At 40.7% G+C, this 17,570-nt stretch overlaps 3 protein-coding genes across 6 annotated transcripts; 1 reads left to right on the forward strand and 2 right to left on the reverse strand.

The window, feature by feature from the left end:
- Positions 1–2,011: 2,011 nt before the first annotated feature.
- LOC117733288 (chemokine-like protein TAFA-4) lies at positions 2,012–5,405 on the reverse strand. Its single transcript, XM_034536818.1, has 4 exons — positions 5,291–5,405; positions 3,650–3,805; positions 3,258–3,382; positions 2,012–2,119 (listed from the first exon to the last, which is right to left on the reverse strand). Exons 1-4 carry the CDS (start codon positions 5,403–5,405, stop codon positions 2,108–2,110), a joined length of 408 nt encoding a protein of 135 aa, XP_034392709.1. The 3' UTR covers positions 2,012–2,107.
- A 1,834-nt stretch (positions 5,406–7,239) lies between these two features.
- Positions 7,240–13,164, reverse strand: LOC117733286 (NEDD8-activating enzyme E1 catalytic subunit-like). Of its 4 annotated transcripts, none has more exons than XM_034536816.1 (18): positions 13,082–13,126; positions 12,899–12,979; positions 11,494–11,617; positions 11,254–11,334; positions 11,062–11,144; positions 10,722–10,802; positions 10,560–10,603; positions 10,409–10,473; positions 10,157–10,312; positions 9,823–9,925; positions 9,582–9,692; positions 9,429–9,482; positions 8,457–8,493; positions 8,288–8,369; positions 8,088–8,188; positions 7,943–8,006; positions 7,781–7,835; positions 7,240–7,679 (listed from the first exon to the last, which is right to left on the reverse strand). In XM_034536816.1, exons 3-18 carry the CDS (start codon positions 11,614–11,616, stop codon positions 7,591–7,593), a joined length of 1,329 nt encoding a protein of 442 aa, XP_034392707.1. In that variant the 5' UTR covers position 11,617; positions 12,899–12,979; positions 13,082–13,126; the 3' UTR covers positions 7,240–7,590. The 4 variants fall into 4 exon arrangements, with proteins under 4 accessions (XP_034392707.1, XP_034392708.1, XP_034392706.1 ...); XM_034536815.1 differs by having other exon boundaries at positions 7,241–7,679; positions 12,917–12,979; positions 13,082–13,136; XM_034536814.1 differs by having other exon boundaries at positions 7,244–7,679; positions 12,941–12,979; positions 13,082–13,164.
- Positions 13,165–13,917: 753 nt separating this feature from the next.
- On the forward strand, positions 13,918–17,499 carry LOC117733289 (PRA1 family protein 3-like). Its single transcript, XM_034536819.1, has 3 exons — positions 13,918–14,230; positions 14,846–15,063; positions 16,418–17,499. The coding sequence occupies exons 1-3, from the start codon at positions 14,049–14,051 to the stop codon at positions 16,591–16,593; spliced, it is 576 nt and encodes a 191-aa protein (XP_034392710.1). The 5' UTR covers positions 13,918–14,048; the 3' UTR covers positions 16,594–17,499.
- The last annotated feature ends 71 nt before the right edge of the window (positions 17,500–17,570 follow it).

Here is a 17,570-nt window from a genome sequence, read left to right on the forward strand (position 1 = left end):
CCCCAAGGGGTACACGCAGCCCCATTTGAGAACCACTGGTGTTACAGTGTGCAGGAATAAAACATTTAAATCTCAATATGTTTGTGAAAAACAGAAGTGCGAGTGAGCGTAAGGATGGTAATAGTATGGAAGTGTCACACATCAGCCTATTCAGTTCGATCCCCAGTGGATTCATCTTTTCTGCAGCTTCTGTGTCGTCCGTGAGTTTCATTTCTTTCCAACGCTTTCTTGTCCAGATCTACTCAGATTTTTAAGAACAGTCTTGGGACCTTTCACTTCAATGAGCTCTGTATTTTTGTACAATACGAATGGTTCAATGAGCAGAAATAGACTGCTGTTGGCCTAGTGAAGCCCGACCCGCTCTTGAGTTGAACATGTAGTATTATATTAAACATAACTCCTCGGTGTAAATTTCATTTTCCGAGCCTGAGAAGTCAAATCAGTCCCCGTGAAGCATCTTTAACAATATATCAGTCAATCTGAAACCATTTGCATCCAGACGTCACAAATACTTGTTTGTATTTTATTGGTTTATTCCCGGAGTTGGTGCATACATCATTAACAGGATTCAGTTGCCAAAACTGAACCAGATCAAATGTCACAAATTGCTTAATCTTCCGGCGATCCTTCTGGATTAGACGTTCTATCGAAATTGTCATAAAATAATAAAGAAATGCACATCGCGATGTCTTAAAGCCCACGGCGATGTCTTCAGATTGCATATTTTGTCCGACCAGCGCTCAAAAACCTAAATGTGTTGAATTAACAACCACATAAGACAAAGAAAAAGCATCCGATCACAATTTAAATGATGGAACCAGATGATATTTTTGCATGTTTGCTTGTTAAAAGGTGAAGCTGTATGTTAAGTAATTAATCTGGTGCAGATGTTCTGAAATAATAATAAGATTGTCTTGTCATTTCAATGCCACACAGCTGTTTATGGAGCGGTTGGAGTGGATTGCATTATATCTTTATTATATCCATACTTTTGTAAGGACTTTAATAAACCGTATGTTGAACCACCATCTTCATACGTTACCTGACTGATCTTGTCAGATCGTGTTCATAATACTGTTGTCTGCTGCATCACAATCTTCTCATTAATAAAAGTAGCTGCAATATGACAACACGTAGTTATGTGGATTGATTTAGAGCATTTTAACTAAATATCCGACATAATCAACATTATTATATGGGGCAACTGATAAAATGGAAATAACAGTAAATATTCTGTTCCGTTGGTGGTTACAATGTGATTCAAGGCAGAGAATCTCCAATATTTCCTATCATTACCTTGAGCAGAGTTTCCTCCACAGAGAGACAAACAAAAGCATGACGTAAATACTTGCAGCGGTGGAGAAGCTCCTCTTCTCCTCTTCTCTCCTCCTCTCTCCCCACCATTAGCATTTCAAACAGTCCTTGTTTTGCGTCAGCGCTTCATGCTCGTGTGCACGCCATCACAGCCTTGCAGGTGGTGGCCTGTCCAACCAGTGGAGTTGAAAAGAACGGTGTGTGTGCGTGTGTGTGTGTGTGTGTGTGTGTGTGTGTGTGTGAGAGTGTGCCTCTTCGTGGTAAGGAGTAGTCCAAAGGGATCTGACCTCTTTACAAAGCTCAGAGTCCACATTGTTTACAAATACGACATAATCATACATTTCTCAGTATTTTGTGGTCTTCTGCTTTGATCGGCGGAGACAGTCATGAGCAACTGACTGGATTCGCATTCTGGCTCCTGTAAATCCACAAAATCTCTTCTTTTTTTTTTTTATTGTCTGCCAGCAAGGCCCATCCAAACTTTGATTGAGTGCGTCACGATGTGCCCGGCATATCAAGCGCTGGGAGCTGCCGGTGTCGTATGCGTCATTTTATCAGCTGCTAATAGATTGTCCACTCCGTGGGATTAACCACAACTAAAATTGTGTTCAAGCAAAATGGAAAATTAAAATAATGAGTTCCCGCAGTTTAAAAGCACAGCGAGGAGATATCTAATTAGATCTACATTGTGCTTTGCTCCATCTGATGAGCTTCCACTCTCCTCGGAGTCCAGAGTTAGTTGAGGTGACTGCAGCAGACCGGGACAGGTTGATTAAATGGAGCTGCTGTCGTGCTACCGCGCCACCTATAACGACATGTAAAAAGTGCAACATTTCACAACTTTACACAAAATAAAGTAGATATTATACCACATTTGTATTCAGCATACAGAGTAATTAGCTTCCCCTTTACCAGCTACAACATTAACATAATAATTAGAACCCAGAAAATATGCATTATTCTGAAATGGGCCATTCTGCATAATGAGTACTTTCCCTCTGGGTACTTAAAAGTTTATTTTAATGCTTATATTCTTGCGCTTTTACTTCAAAGTCCAGAGTGTGGGATGTCGTGGGATCGAAAAGTGAGATTGCGGCGTGCTCAGCCCTTCCTTTCCAAGCGTGTCGGAGGACTACGGTGGCCTTCAGGTAACGTGAAAGAATGCAAAAGGCCCTCATGTTTGCATATTATATTCCATTTCTGCCAATACATCCCTCACAATTCTACACACTGCTCCTTTAAGTAAGTAACTTTTACTTTGTAAACTTGTACTTTCGACACTGTAATATTCTTACTTTAACTTATTGCTTTTATTGTGTGTTGATTTTGGCGGCCCCTGTGGACAAAAGTGTTCTAAGTACCAGTGTCCCCATAGAAAAAAACTCCACTTTTATTGTATTCATGTGCTCATTAGTATAATCTGATGGACCACATGACTACCGGGTATCTTTTGATCACTGGTTTCACTGTAAAATTGTTTCCCCCAGGAAAATATCTACATAAAACCGCAATTTATGAGAAAGTGCATTTCTAAACGCGGTGGGGTTTCCTTGGGCCGTCAGATTTGATTACATGGGTGTTACTTTTCGGTATTAGTTTACGGATTATTTTTCATGTATGCACTCTTGGTCCCCTCCTTCACCAGATTATAAAGAACTGGGTTTTGTGAACCAAGTGTGTTGAGACGGCCAACGGGGAGCAGCGATTATGCTTTGGATTGTGGAATCATTCGGGCATCAAAGGAGAGATTACTAAAATAATGCTTTATGATGAGTGTTCACAAGTCTGTCGGGCCCCTGTTTTGCACAAGTGGAATGCAATAAGAAAAGATGAAGGTTTACTGAATGACTGCATTTTAAGCGTCTATAAATACCTTGCCTTTAAACTAAAGCCATTTTGTACAGTATTGTTGCCAGTGTGAATCAGACTAATGCAGGCCTTACCTTTGTGGTCTTTACTTTGTTTCCAGAGATGCATGACCAACCAGTGAGGTCGGGCAGAACTCGGCACTCTTCCCCCTCCAGACACGGCGCCATTTTACACCACCACTTCTGACGAACAATGGAGGCTGGAGGGAAAACATTCCACAAGCCCGAAAGGTCACTTTTTTTTTCTTTTTTTTTTTTAGATGGAAGGAACTTCAACAACAACAAAAAAGACTTGAACGAATGAATAAAAAAAACATCATCTGTCTGGTCCTTTACCAGCCTCGGTATATCAGTGGAGTTTGGTGACACCTACGAAACCCTTGACTCTACTTTTACAAATAATATATTCCAGTCATGTCCGAATATTTCTGGTCGAGAGAGGTGGAAGAGGCTCCCACTAATATTACCTTCGACACAAGAGGGCGAAGCCTTCGTCGTCCCCGCCACCTGTCCTGGGAAGCAGGAGCACTTGACTGTTTGAGAGCGTTCCTCGATCTTGTTCTTATTGCAGCAACGGTGAGCGGCGACCACTTCACAAGTCCCCGTCCTCTCCTGCGATGACCCTGAGGATGAGAATTTAGAGGGAAAGGTGACCATTTTGTGGACTGCAGTGTGGTAGGTAGGAGCAGCCTAAGGGACTTCAGCCATTACCAGTTGGCAGAATTATACTCGAGTTGTAATGATGTCCTGTTTTTTTTTTTTTTTTAGATGTAAAATTGATTAATGCGGTAGTATTTTTATTACACTCGTTCAGATGACCGAATAAGTGATAAAAATACAATTGTCGTGTGTTTCTAAAGCTACAGCGCCACCCAGTGGATAAAAAGCATCAGCACTCATGCCACAGTGAGGGAAAAACACATTCCAATGTCAAAACACATCAGCAGCAATCGCCATGTTCAGCTGCCCGATTCAATGTTTCAGATTTGTGAATAAAGAGAATTGACCTGAATAAACAGCATGAACAGAAATATCTGCCCCACGTCTGCTTCTGCACGACTTCACCGGGAAAAAAAAAACAAAAAAACAAAGGAAGTGAATGTTGCTTGTGGTGAATGTTACGCAGCTGATGGTTCGTACCCTTAACCTGAACTTCCATTAGAAGGGGGGCAACAAAGTGAAAACCCCATGCATGCATATTGCTAATTTAGAACGGAGGTGTCTGTGTGGCTGCATGACTGGCTACACCTGGAAGGTCAATTCATAAATAAAGTAGGGTTTAAAATTAGACTACAATCAAAGCAGAGAACCCCAAAAAAATCTTAGGTGTAATGTTGGAGGTTGTGGCAATACATTTACTTAAGTACAATTGAGAGTTTTTTTTTCCATTTAATGCCACTTTATGTGTCCACTCAACAACATTTCAGTTGAAAATGTTATATAAACCAAACACAATAGAATATTATGGATTACAAAAGTGGTTCCCAACATTTTCCATTACAAAAAAAGCCACCAAATATGAATTTGTTTTCGCATTATCTCACAGTCTCTCCTTGGAAGAGGCCTGGCCCCCAAACTGGAACATGTTGGATTACAGCGTCTATATAAAGCACTCAGTATATAGCATATTCATTCATTCATCTGTATCAACAATCTAATGTAAAATACTGTATCATTTTGTACAAAGGTCTAATGGAGTACTTTTTACATTGTGATATTGGTACTTTCTTTTTAATTTGGGCTGTCGTAGCACTCTGAACATTAATATAGAAGCAAACAATATTTGCTATATTAAGATATAATGGAGCAAAGAAGAAGTCCCTCTCTCTCTAACCGGTGTGTGCTGTTATCTGAGCTTCTCTTTGCTCTGTTGACATCGCCAGGCAAACACAGTTAGCTCTTTTAGCCCTAAGGGTGTTGCTGCCTGTGGATTATCTGCTGCACCACCAGGCTCTGACGGCATCCTCCATATTAATTCCTGTTTCTAATGAGACGCGTAGTGAGTTTCAGGTTCTTGTTGCTTGAGCTGAACTCTCCAGCAGCAGACTGGTGACCAGGAGCCATAATGAGTCCCTCAGGGGAGTGCGACTGGTCTGGTTGGGTCTTACCTGTCTGTCCTCGGGAGCTTTGGTTGCCAGTGGACACAAGCTGGCTGCACAAGCCGACTATACTAAGGACCAGGAGGCCCCAGTGTAATGGTCCAGCCAATATGTTCAGCTTCATATTGCCTGCACAGACAAAGAGGTTCACGCACTGCAAGAAACACAACATCTTACCACGGATATTTGTTTAATTACTAGTCAAAATATCTCATAACACTTAATATTAGACGGCATCACTTGATAACATTTCAGTGCGATATATAGGGACTTTTTTTAAGCCAAAAGATCCTTGATGTCGAGCAAAAACATACTACGAGCATTAGAGGCTTTTTACAGTATTATGAGTCTTTTTACAGTCACTTCCAAATGGTTGTGAAATATTGCTCAAAACTTGTTTTCCCAGTTAATTCAAGATCTTTTTTTTGTTTTTCTATTTTTAAAGTTGCCTTTTTTTTTCTCCAGTATACGCACACTAAATCAGAATCAGGCCAATAGTTTCCCTAAAGCGTGTGATAAAAAAGTCAATATTAAAAGTGTCTGATATATCCTGACATAAGGTTTATAAAATTGTTGCATATATTGCTCAGTTGTGACTCGTGCATCGCAGAGCTTCACCAAGGCAAATCAAAGAAATGACAATAAGATCTTGATCTGAGGCTCGACTTTAGGGCCAGATGGGTCCTTGCACTTAATTCTGACTCAGATTATCCCTCCGGCTGTAAACAAGTCTGCATTCAAAGTGTAATTCTCCCTCCAAAACAATTTGTTTTCTACATGAGTCAAAGAAAAGCTGGGGCGTGCACTTTTATGTCAAATTACAGCAATAAGAAAGGGCAATAATGCAGATTACTTGCAATAATACAAAAAAGTTTTAATTTTCCCAGAACCCAAAGTCAAGAGAAACATATAAATAGTGACATTTTAAATTGATGTAAAAATGAGGAAAAAGCAGCAAATCCCTTCATTTAAGAACAGTTAACAATTAATTACAGATTTAAAAAAAGGTTGCGATGCATATTTCAAATAGGCCCTACCTCTGCTCTGGTTATTGATATGCATGATGAGCCGCTGCAGAAGCCTCCGTCAGTTTCTAGATCAGCATCTTATTCTATACACGACGATCCTTTCATCGAGGAGGCAAAAGTTTGCAGCAGATATGATCCAACGTTTTTTTTTGTTGTTTTTTTTAAGTTTTCTGCCTCGATCCAGAGTAAGAGCGGAGTGGAGGAGGGCAGGGGGGGGGGGACGGGGGGGACGAGGGGGGCGAATAACGCCCCAGCTGAGGTAACAGTCAACACGTCAAGCTGCTCCTTCACACCCCGGTTCCTCTACCTTTCCGGCCGGAGGCGATGCGAGAGAGAGAGAGAGAGAGAGAGAGATGTCGGTCCCTGAACACAACATCCAACGTGCGAAAGCCTGCCAGCTTTTTTTTTTTACCCCGTCAGGGAAAATTAAAACTTAATCAAGACACAGTCCATCTGTCCGCCGGACAATACGCGGACACTTTCATTAGCGCCCTAAGAAGCTTAAAGTGAGTATCGACATGCCGTCACAGCAGCGGTCTAGAGGGCACGCGCTGCATCCGGAGGCCGAGGCACGAGATGGTGCTTTACTTTAAGCTCATATTTGAAAACAGACTTTTAGAGATATATTTCACACTTTTTGCTTCGTGGCTAAACAGAATACTTATTTAAATGTGCAAAAGACTATAGCGCGACTCAATTAGAGCTTAATAGGCAAGTACAATAATGATTTCCAACATATTTTTAGCGATTCATATCAAAAAGAAAAAGTGTGACAATTCGGGAAATTTGCTAGATTGACATAAAGCCTTTTTTATTTCAACAAATAAGACTATCTATTTGTTATTCTAATCGTAATAATAGTATGTGCTGTGGGTGTAATCCAGCTGCTTTAAATACATTTTAAGTTCTTAAAAGATAAACATTTAAGCGGCCCAGTTGCCTCAAAATGGAGACAAAAGAAATCTTTTAAAAAGAGATTTTTTTTCTTCAACCATAATAAAACTTTATTAGAGCATAGTGCACATCATATTCTTATTTGATTGACATTGGATATATAGCTACATTAGAAGTCCAAACAGAGACAAATACAAGAAGTAACCATTACTAATAATTTAAAAAAAAAATTTGGTTAAAGGATTTCATATTCCTATTTCAACCAGTCCAATAAAGCGAGACCTCACTCATCTTATTTACATCATCATATCAAGAGGGCGAATGCAACATCTCCGTAACAGCCGTTTGCATTCAGATTGAAGCCGACCTCGGTTTCGCAATGAAAGCTCAGGTGGTGAAATTGAGCTTGAAGAGAACCGTCTGAGGCGTGGTGACGTCGGCCACGGCCAGTTCCTGTCCATCCGACAAGCCCAGCTCTGCGTCAGGAAAAAGAACCCAACATTAAATATGACGTTGTCATGAAAGTCAGCGCCGACGGGTCACTGGACAGAATGAGTGGAGCACTGCCGCTTATTACCTTTCAAAGTCTTGCAGAGGTTTGGCCTTGTTCGTTCCTCGATGGACTTAACAGACTGGAATTTTTAAAAAAAAGTAATCGTAGTTTTAAATCATATGTTATTGTGAAATGTGGGTGACACCGTGCGGCATTCACATATCAAATAGGCTGCTGTTCGTCCACCTGCAAATACAGCGTCTTATTCTTCCCTTCCAGAGTTGTGGTGATAGCCGGGGATTTCATTTGTCTGGAGAAAGAAAAACAACATTTACACACAATTTTAACAGTCAGACGCGTTAAAAAAAAATGCTGTTTTCTGAATACTCACAGAGAGGCGTTCTCCGTGAGGTACTCTAACACATCCTGTAATTTGGCAGAAGAAGGGAATTGGAGATCCTGAGGCACCTGGCTGCAAGCTGAACAATTTTCCTGCCAATCAAAGAAGATGCAGAGTAAAGTGGTTATGCTCTGTTTTGCTCAGGGCGGTTGCTGTTGGCTAAGGTTAAGAACAATTCGGGCATGGCAAACCTTTCGTTCGGCTTCAAAAGTGTAGGTATACAGTCCATCCACGTCATTAAACACCAGGTAATTGTTTAAAGGAATATACGCACTGCAAAACGAAAATGGGATGTTAAGTCATGTTCATTTCACAAATCAATTTAGATCAGAAATTAGGACTTTGTCATTTGCTTCTAACCTTGTTGCAATTTTAAAAACTTCAGTGGCACAGGCAGCTATGGAGGAAAAAGACAGATATAAGTCTAGTTTCATCCATCCGTCCATATCCTACAGATTATCTGTGGCAGCAGGCTCAGTAGGGTATTCCAGATGTGCCTCTCCCCAGCAACGCTTTCCAGCTCTTCCTGGGCAACCCACAGGCGTTCCCGGGACAGATGAGACATACAATTCCTCCAGTGAACCTGGCTCTTTACGACACGAAGGAGCAGCGACTCCGCCTCCAGTTCCCTCCGGAAGTCGGAAGGCCGAGCCCAGCCACCCTGAAGGAAGCTCTTTTTGGCCGCTTGTATACGGGATTCTTTGGGTCACTACCCAAATGCTCAAGACTAAAGGTGAAGAGTCGACAGGCTGGTAAATTGAGAGCTTTGCCTTCCTTCTTCACTGAAAATGGTGAAATGCTCCATGTCTAGTTGGTACCACTCCACCTCGCTACGGTTCAATCCCCCGCCAGAGAGGTGACATACGACATCCCTAGAGCCAGTCGGCGATGCCGGAGGTCGGCACGCCTCGATCAACGCCTTTTGCCTGCCGCCCGGTAAAATCTAGTTTGGTGAATTGTACAATTGATCATATGTAGTAAACCAGACTATTAAATGTGCTATTAAATCAAGCACATTCACTGGCCGGCTAGCTGAAGCCTAATCTGATCGTGACAGTCGGGAGCGTGTCGGCACGACCGATCGGTTTATCCATGATATAAAACAGTGGGTAAATATCCCTCTTGTGATTTTTTAAGTGTATACGTGTCTTACAAAAGGATGTCGCTAACAAGTGGGTAAATGACACGACACAACGCCACCACGCCGACTAGTACGTTTTACAATGCAATGTGGTGCATTTCCTCAAATATGTAATTTAAATTTTAAAAAACATTTCCCTTCCGTCAACATCTCTGAACAGCAACAGCCTCAAAAACATCTGTGTGTCATACCAGCAATAACAGCATTGGTTGATGCCACAGCAGGAATGATCCTCTTCACAACTCCTGTGGAACAGAAAGTAACACATTTAAAGTTTTTGTTTTTTGTATTAAATGACTGACATACCACGTTAGTGTAGAATATATTATTGTCTTATAATTCACCTTGAGTGAGTCGGTATGTCACTCCTGTTATGTTAAACTGTGCAGCTCTTTCTTGGGCTCTTTCAAACACCCACTGGATGTGCTCTGGATTGTCTCCATCTAAGCTGGTCTCTAATGGAGAAAAACACCCTTGTAGTTATCATTTATTGTAATAATGTACACAGGCAGAAGAAGGTTAAGTAATGTGATCAGATGTTAAAGATTAAAGTAAGATTAGAAAAAAGTGAATAATTTCGCTTACCTCCAAATGGTTTATCTTTTGGCCACTGTAAGATTCTGGCATATTCAATGCAATGTTCCGGTAGCCTCGGCATTGACGCAATGGTGCACATGGGGAAATTAATCTGTGGATAGTAAAATTAGGGTCAAGTGTGCAGACCTCTATGTCAAAACTATTTTTTTCTGTTTCTGCTCAGTCTGGTAGCTATCACTGCTTATGTTTATGACCCAATCTTTTTTTTGATTAAATATTCTTTCATATCATTTATCCATTAATAACAGAAGAACTTATGTGTGCTGTATCTCTATGAATCTTTCAAATGAAACTAGAAGATAAGTTGCTGTTGAAGAAAGACCTGCGGCGGGTACAGCTCCAGTGTGCAGTCGATGCACGCCGTCATGCCGGGGAGAACGACTCGGGCGTTTCCTTTGAAGCCCTCCGTTCCTCCGTCAATGAGCGGGATGATGGAGCTGGGGTCCAGGACTCCGTCTTCATAGCTCAGGAGGGAGATCTATAGCAACGTCAATCAGAACTCAACACACATTGGACTTATACCCTCCTCGTATGCAACGATGCTTCAAGCGAACGCAACGCTCAGATCTCTCACCAGCATCCCGTTCATCCAGCGCCGGGCGATGATGGAGTCCAGTCCGCAGACGATGATGTGGAACTCTGCAGAGAGACGAGCATTTGAAACCTCGGAGGAGTTTACTTGGTAAGCTCCACAGATGCATATGTCTTGTAAGAAAAACACTTACGCCGGTAGAAAGAATCATCAAAGTCTTGGATCTTTTTGAAGTGACTGCATGATATTAATAAGGAATAAAAATCCTGGTCATGTTTATTTTTTTGTTACACTGTAAACTAGAGCGTAGGGGTTTTTTTTTTTCAGCTGTAAAAACTGTTGCTGCAAAGGATACGGGACCACTTTACATCCGGGGATACGACTGTTGATGAAGTCGGCGGCCACTTCTGCCTTTGGTCGTCCAACATCTTTGGGCCTATATGAATGCATATAGCAGTTATCGATTGTAGGACGTATGAGATGCCGAATGTAATCTGATTTGATCACACTGGAACTGAGGGCTGTCAGACTGTTACGTAAATAATTAACAGGAATATTAGAAGAATGTTGTATTTTTTATTTCTCAAAACAATTGTACAAATATATTTTTCACCACAAATAGCTTCTTTTTTAAAAAAATGTTTAAATACTGTGAAAACTACGACGCGGAGAATCAATAGAGGAGTGGAACCTACCTGAAAAGAAACTGCCTGTTGAGGTTGGACAAATCAATGGTGTCCATGTCAACCACATGAATGAGGCGAAACCCAGACAGGGCCTAAAGCACAACAAGCCTGTGTAAGAACTTATATAAATACGAGTTTGTGTTTGCTCAGCTCATACTTCAGCAATAAGTCATTTCCACACACATAAACACTATTTCCTACCAGATCTTTGAGCAGTTCACATCCGAGCCCTCCTGCTCCAATGACCAGAACCGTGCACGTCTCCAACAGGAACTGTAGAGACTGAGATGAAAGAATGATGTGTACATTATTACATACTCTGATTTGGAAACATCTCCATCACTGGACAGTGTGAAGCCACAAGCGTTATCGCACCAGACAGTTTCAGTTTAACATTTGACAAGAACGCTCTACGTATCCATTAAAGTATGTATAAGTTACCTCAGTGCTTGGCTCAAAGTCAGGGTGGGTGAACGGGCCAGGTCGCTCCAAAAACTTGGTCACATGATTCCACCGGCCGTCCCAGTCGCAACCACCGTCCCTGTGTCCGCCATCTACAGCCATTCTGGAACCGAAACGCACCATCACATACTGAACGAGTACCGTGACTTCAACTAGTACCTTTCTCCCTCTATTAATGCCATGTAGGCCCATATCATATGTCTTTTTTTATTTCCTGAAAGTTGTGTGAAGAAGGCGATGCAACAAATAAATTTGCTGTGTTGATAACAGTGATGGGGATTAATAAATATGTAAACACAGATGAAAGAGGCTTAATGAAAATAAGAGAAAAAAAAGCAACTAAACTGCTATTGAGCATTGATTTATGATAACCCAGCAAACTGCAAACACACTGTTCATGAGTCAACCTCACCTGGATTTGAACAATATTATTTAGGTGAAAATTTTTACTAATCTCTTGAGATTACGCAGCCTAGTTGTCAAAAGTCTCCGGCTAGTGATTCCCAACCTGTTAGTCACATGGGGATGAGAGATGGATTTAAGGGGCCACAACAAGATTAGCCATGTAGGAAATAATACAATAACCAAAAATAACAATAACAGAAATAATTCTACAACATTTCTTTTTAGTTTTAGGACTTTTCTGGAATATTTTCCTTCTTGTGGCCTCTAAAAGATTTTCAAAATAAACTGTGTGAGGGGGGGAAATCCCTCTTCATTTAAACATCTAACATATCATATACATGCATTCACACAATAGAGATGACTTATTGTTGATGGGTCATAGCCAACAAAAATAAAAGATGGGAACCGTTGCACTAAGTGATGTGACTAACTGAATGCAGTGCAACAACCAGACTGGTATAGAGTATGGACTAAATACTTTACAGTAATACCTTTCCACTACGCTGTTTTTGCAGCTTAAATATAACAAATCAATATACTGTGTGTGTCATAACATCAAATTGCTCATTTGGAATGCCACCATCTATTAAACTGTATGTGTTCAGCTTGAATTGGTTACTCTATGTGTTCCTTGTACGTTGCATTGTGCGACATGTCATTCATGAATGAAGTAACCTACATATTAGAATGCATAACTGACTTATTGGAGTGTACTTGTGTGAGTGTTTAGGATTAGTAGGACACGTTAGTGTGGAATTGGTCACGTTTACAGCTGCAATGTGCTGGTTATTCCGGATTTGTCTCGCATGGAGGATGCAGGACTGGTGCGGTGCGGGGTCTTTGCATTATGTTTGATGCTGCGAATGGATACATCGTGTCAACGGGTGAATGGTGCAAAGCGCTAACTGGGTTATTAAGTTAATATTATATTGGTCGTGTCTCCTGGTCCAGCAGTCGCTGCTCAGAGTGCAACGCAAACCTGCTGCCAGTCAGAGACCTTTATTTAGCATTCGTCACTAACTTCTCGGTCACGTCCTCTATTCGCCGTCTTTTCTTCTCCCTGGAAGAAGAAAGTAAAACAGGGTTCAATCGTGCCGAGTTAGCGGTAAACTGCGCCGGTTTAACGACGGTTAAATCATATTTGTCATCCATTGAGACTCACGGCTCCTCGGCATCCGCCATACTTTCACGGTCCCATTTCCCCGAGTGTGTCTGCTGTGTTTCCGAGTGTCAAAGCTGCGCCCGGCAGCGCCAAGTACCCGGATAGGGGAAATAGGGTTTTTATCAATCCTGTGAATGTAGAGAAGAAACACTGTGTATCAAATTATATGTGAATGTAGAGAAGACACACTGTGTATCAGATTATATAGATAGATAGATAGATAGATAGATAGATAGATAGATAGATAGATAGATAGATAGATAGATAGATAGATAGATAGATAGATAGATAGATAGATAGATATCATATCATATGTATTTTACTTGTGATTTTGTATGTATTTTATTCTATTTAAAGTTTGATTGATTGATTGATTGATTGATATAGAAAAGTGTGGGCAATATATTTCTGTATTCATTGTTGATAAATCTGTAGTGATTTTACACAATAATTTTTTTACAATAAAAATGGCAACAACCTCTTTTTAAGACACTTAAAAAAAACAATCAGTTTTGATTTAAGGATTTACACACATTTAAATACAATGTAATCTTCCTTTGACAAAAAGATTATGTTTCTATGTCTATATTATGTGTTGCTTTAATATGTATCAACTAACCCAGTGGAGGTTTATTTCCCTGTTTACATTGTTATTTTAAAAAAACGTACATTGCCTATTCGTTTCTTTTAAACTAGATGTTGTTAGACTGCTAAACGCACTCTTTGGATTCACCGGAACTGGTGCTGCTGCGCATTCTAGGACGCAACTGTCAAACTCTCAAAGACACTTCTTCGGGAATCAAACTCTCGTGAGATCTTGAGCGAGAGCACGGCTTGTCTTTTGACTTCCCCCCCCCCCCCCCTCCCCCTCGGGGCTCAAACGGCGATCAGCTGGCCCTGTCAAAATATTACGCAGCGCGTGCGTCTGTGTTTGTGTTCGTGCGCCCCTTCGCCACACGTTGACGACATGGCAGCCAAGATGGAGCTCGCGCCCCTCAGACCGTGGGATGATTTCATCCCCGGACAGGACCGGTTTTCCAAACCCGAGTTCGGGGATTTGACGAAGTGGAACAACCGAGTGATCAGTAACTTGCTGTACTACCAGACGAATTACTTCGCCGTGGCCGTGGTGGTTTTCCTCATCGTCGGGTGAGTCCCAGCTAACGGAGGCCAGCTAGCATCTGTGGCTCGGCGTTTAATTAGCCCGCATACCGTGAGTCCACACCCGACATGACCACACGAGCTGTTTCCGTGACGTGTGGGATTGTTGCGCCAACAACCGTCTTCCTCTTACATTTATAGCGGTTTAACGTTCACTTTCTCGGCCTCCAGCAGTTAAGCTAGTGACACATTTTCTTTCTAAATACCCTCGTATGTCGGTAGTGACGCTGTAGCTAACTAGCTTAACGTGTGTGCAAATGCTTCCTATAGTAAACGTAATTTACAGGGCGTCTTTTTAAAAAAATCTTTTCACGTCGTTAATCACCATAATTTAAAAATGTTTCTCAAAAAAAACTTTTGGTGCTACAACGGATCTCGCATTCCTACAATAGTCACATATGACTGCTGCTAGTTGGTCATGATTGTTGTTGGTTTGTTAGTTTTTCCTTTTTAATAGAGTTTACTATAAGGCCTTATGGTTTAGACCAGCTGACCAGGATGTTGTTTATTGTTATTGCCACCAGGTTGTGCTATTTAAATCGTTGTCGTCACTGGAGAAAGAATGTGCAATATGCCACTTTCCCTTTTTTTCCCACTGTGCAGGTTCCTGAATCCATTTGGCATGTTTCTGGGAGGAGCCGTGGTGACTCTGGTCTTCATGGGTTCAGTGTGGGCAGGAGAGAACCAGGCCATGGTCAAGAACTTCAAAAGGAAGAACCCCTCTCTGTTTATCATCGGGGTCATGCTCACCAGTTACTTCCTGCTGTCGCTGTGTGGCGGTGTCATGGTCTTCATCTTTGGGATCACCTTCCCATTGCTGTGTAAGTCACAGGGTTTACATGCTGTATACAACACCACATTTAATGTCCCCCATTTTATTTGATTGTCTAAGTGTGAAATTAATGCACTTTGGTGTCATAAACAAAATCCCACAATGATCACATGATAATGTTGAACTGCTTTTCCAACATCAATAATGAACATTCAAGTTTGACATAGTCCTGTTTAAAACAAAACCTCTTCTCTGGGGGTTTGACCTGAGAAACTAAAGACACGTACATGACATTATAGGACTCAGAAAAGTGTAGACGTTCTTGATTATATTATTTAGGTTCTCACACTCTCCCAGTTGTAATTTAAGGGCATGGCTCTTGTAAAAATGTATTTAGTTATGAGGAATCTCACACACTCATTCACTCACCCACCCACTCTCTCACACGCACACACATGTCTTTGTCTGTATCTTCTACAACACTGGGATTTTGACCACAAAAAAAAAAGCTTTTGAGTGATTAAATAAGTTGCTTGCTTTTAGCTTCACAACATTTTAATTTAACAGATGTGAACAAAAATATTGATTCACTCTAGGAAGTATGTAAACTTTATATATATATATATATATATATATATATATATATATATATATATATATATATATATATATATATATATATATATATATATATATATATATATATATATATATGAATAAGTATAGTGCTTAGCCTAATCTAAATGCAACGTTAGCTTTTGATCTATACTCTATATTGCAAACACTTGTTGGCTAATGTCTGAGGGGGATAGGGAGTCACACGGGGATGCATAACTGAGGTTTCTCTGTGGGTGAACAAGCTTTTCCAAGCACTCTCTCATTCTGACTCACTCTGGGGATTGAACAGCATGTCCAGAGTTGAATGCATTCACTCATCACACAGATTGCAAAATATAATCACCATTACAGGGCGTGGTAAACTAGATCAGAAGTTTAGTTACGGCTCTCTAAATAAATTTTCACGATAATTGATGGGTTGTCTCGTTATAGCAAATGTAGCAGCTTTACCATCATGGTGGATAGATGAGCCCCCCCCCCCCCCCCCCCCCCCCCCAGGCCTGCCCACTGCTGCCTGTGTTGACGCGTTGCTATGGCTTGTTGATTTGGACAGAACTACATTTACTGGCTGATGTCATGCATTCAGTATCTGCCGGCCACGGGAATAAAAGACCTTACAGATCCTTACACCTGCTTTCAAGTCTGAGTTGCAACAGCATCACATTTTGTCTCTTTTATTTCTCGATATGTATTCCAGAGAAAATCATCCCAATAAGTTTCAGACACTAGAATCTATGTCGTTATTGTCACACGATATGAATCCATTGCCGTTGTGTTTCCTGTAGTGATTCTGATCCATGCCTCGCTGAAACTGCGCAACATAAAGAACAAACTGGAGAACAATATTCAGGGGGTTGGGCTGAAGAAGACCCCCATGGGCGTCATCATGGATCTCCTGGACCAGCAGGAGGAGAAAATGAACAAGGTTCGGGATTTCCTTGAAAGCAAACTGAAGAAATGAGGCTCGAGCCAAACGTGTGCCAAGGGAAGTCAGTGTCGTATGAATTAAAATGTCCATAGCACACTCCCATGAGTTGTTGTCCCCTCTATACATGTCAAGTTACTGAAGTTTGCATTCCCATTATTTTAATCCATCTGGTTTACTTTAATCTTTCGTACTTTTGTGTGACTTTACTCACAGACATTTAAATACAATGTGCACAATCACAGAGTGGATTGGATGTTAAAAGGCACCAAATGTTACCAAAGGTCATTCCTGTGTAAATGTCCCCCCCCCCCCCAAAAACAAATAATGTTCTTTGTTGTGAACACTTGTTATTTATTTTAACCAAATTAAGCAGAATGTCAAAACACAATATCTAATGCTGTTATTAGTTACTAATTTTGTTTTTTTTCCAAAGAAGAAATCAGATCCTTTCAGCATGTTTAATTTACCCAACACCCAATGAACTGTCCACGGCTTATTAAACTGCAATAATGTCTATCTTGACGCGCCAGGAGCTCTGAATACTGATCTGAGATCAGCTTGCTTCTTGTGTAGAAATGGATGTACGGCCTGACTATTAATTGTGGATATTAATATTCCAGACCATACAGGCTGGCCTGACTGTATTCCTTCTGATCACAGCTATGCAATATTAAAAATGATTGGCAAGTGCAGCTTTATTTTATTTTTTAAATATGTTATGTCACGATATATGTATACATGCTATTTGCGATGTCTTTATTTTCATAATATAGCATGCAGAAATGTATAAAATGGGCTACAGGATACAAAGTAGGCTTCATAACCTTGGCAATGAGTAACACTTATTAATTAAATTAATTAGATTCCTAAGCTAGCATTTTCCCATTCACTGTTGGGATCAAAACCCATTTCCTTAATAAAAAAATCAGAAATCTGTAATGTGTTTATTTTCTTACTCCTGATGGTGAGAGCAGTTTGTAATATGAATGCTATATTATATATTCTCTTTT

The sequence above is a fragment of the Cyclopterus lumpus genome, chromosome 7 (genome assembly GCF_009769545.1).
Source record: "Cyclopterus lumpus isolate fCycLum1 chromosome 7, fCycLum1.pri, whole genome shotgun sequence".
NCBI classification, from domain to species: Eukaryota; Metazoa; Chordata; class Actinopteri; order Perciformes; family Cyclopteridae; genus Cyclopterus; species Cyclopterus lumpus.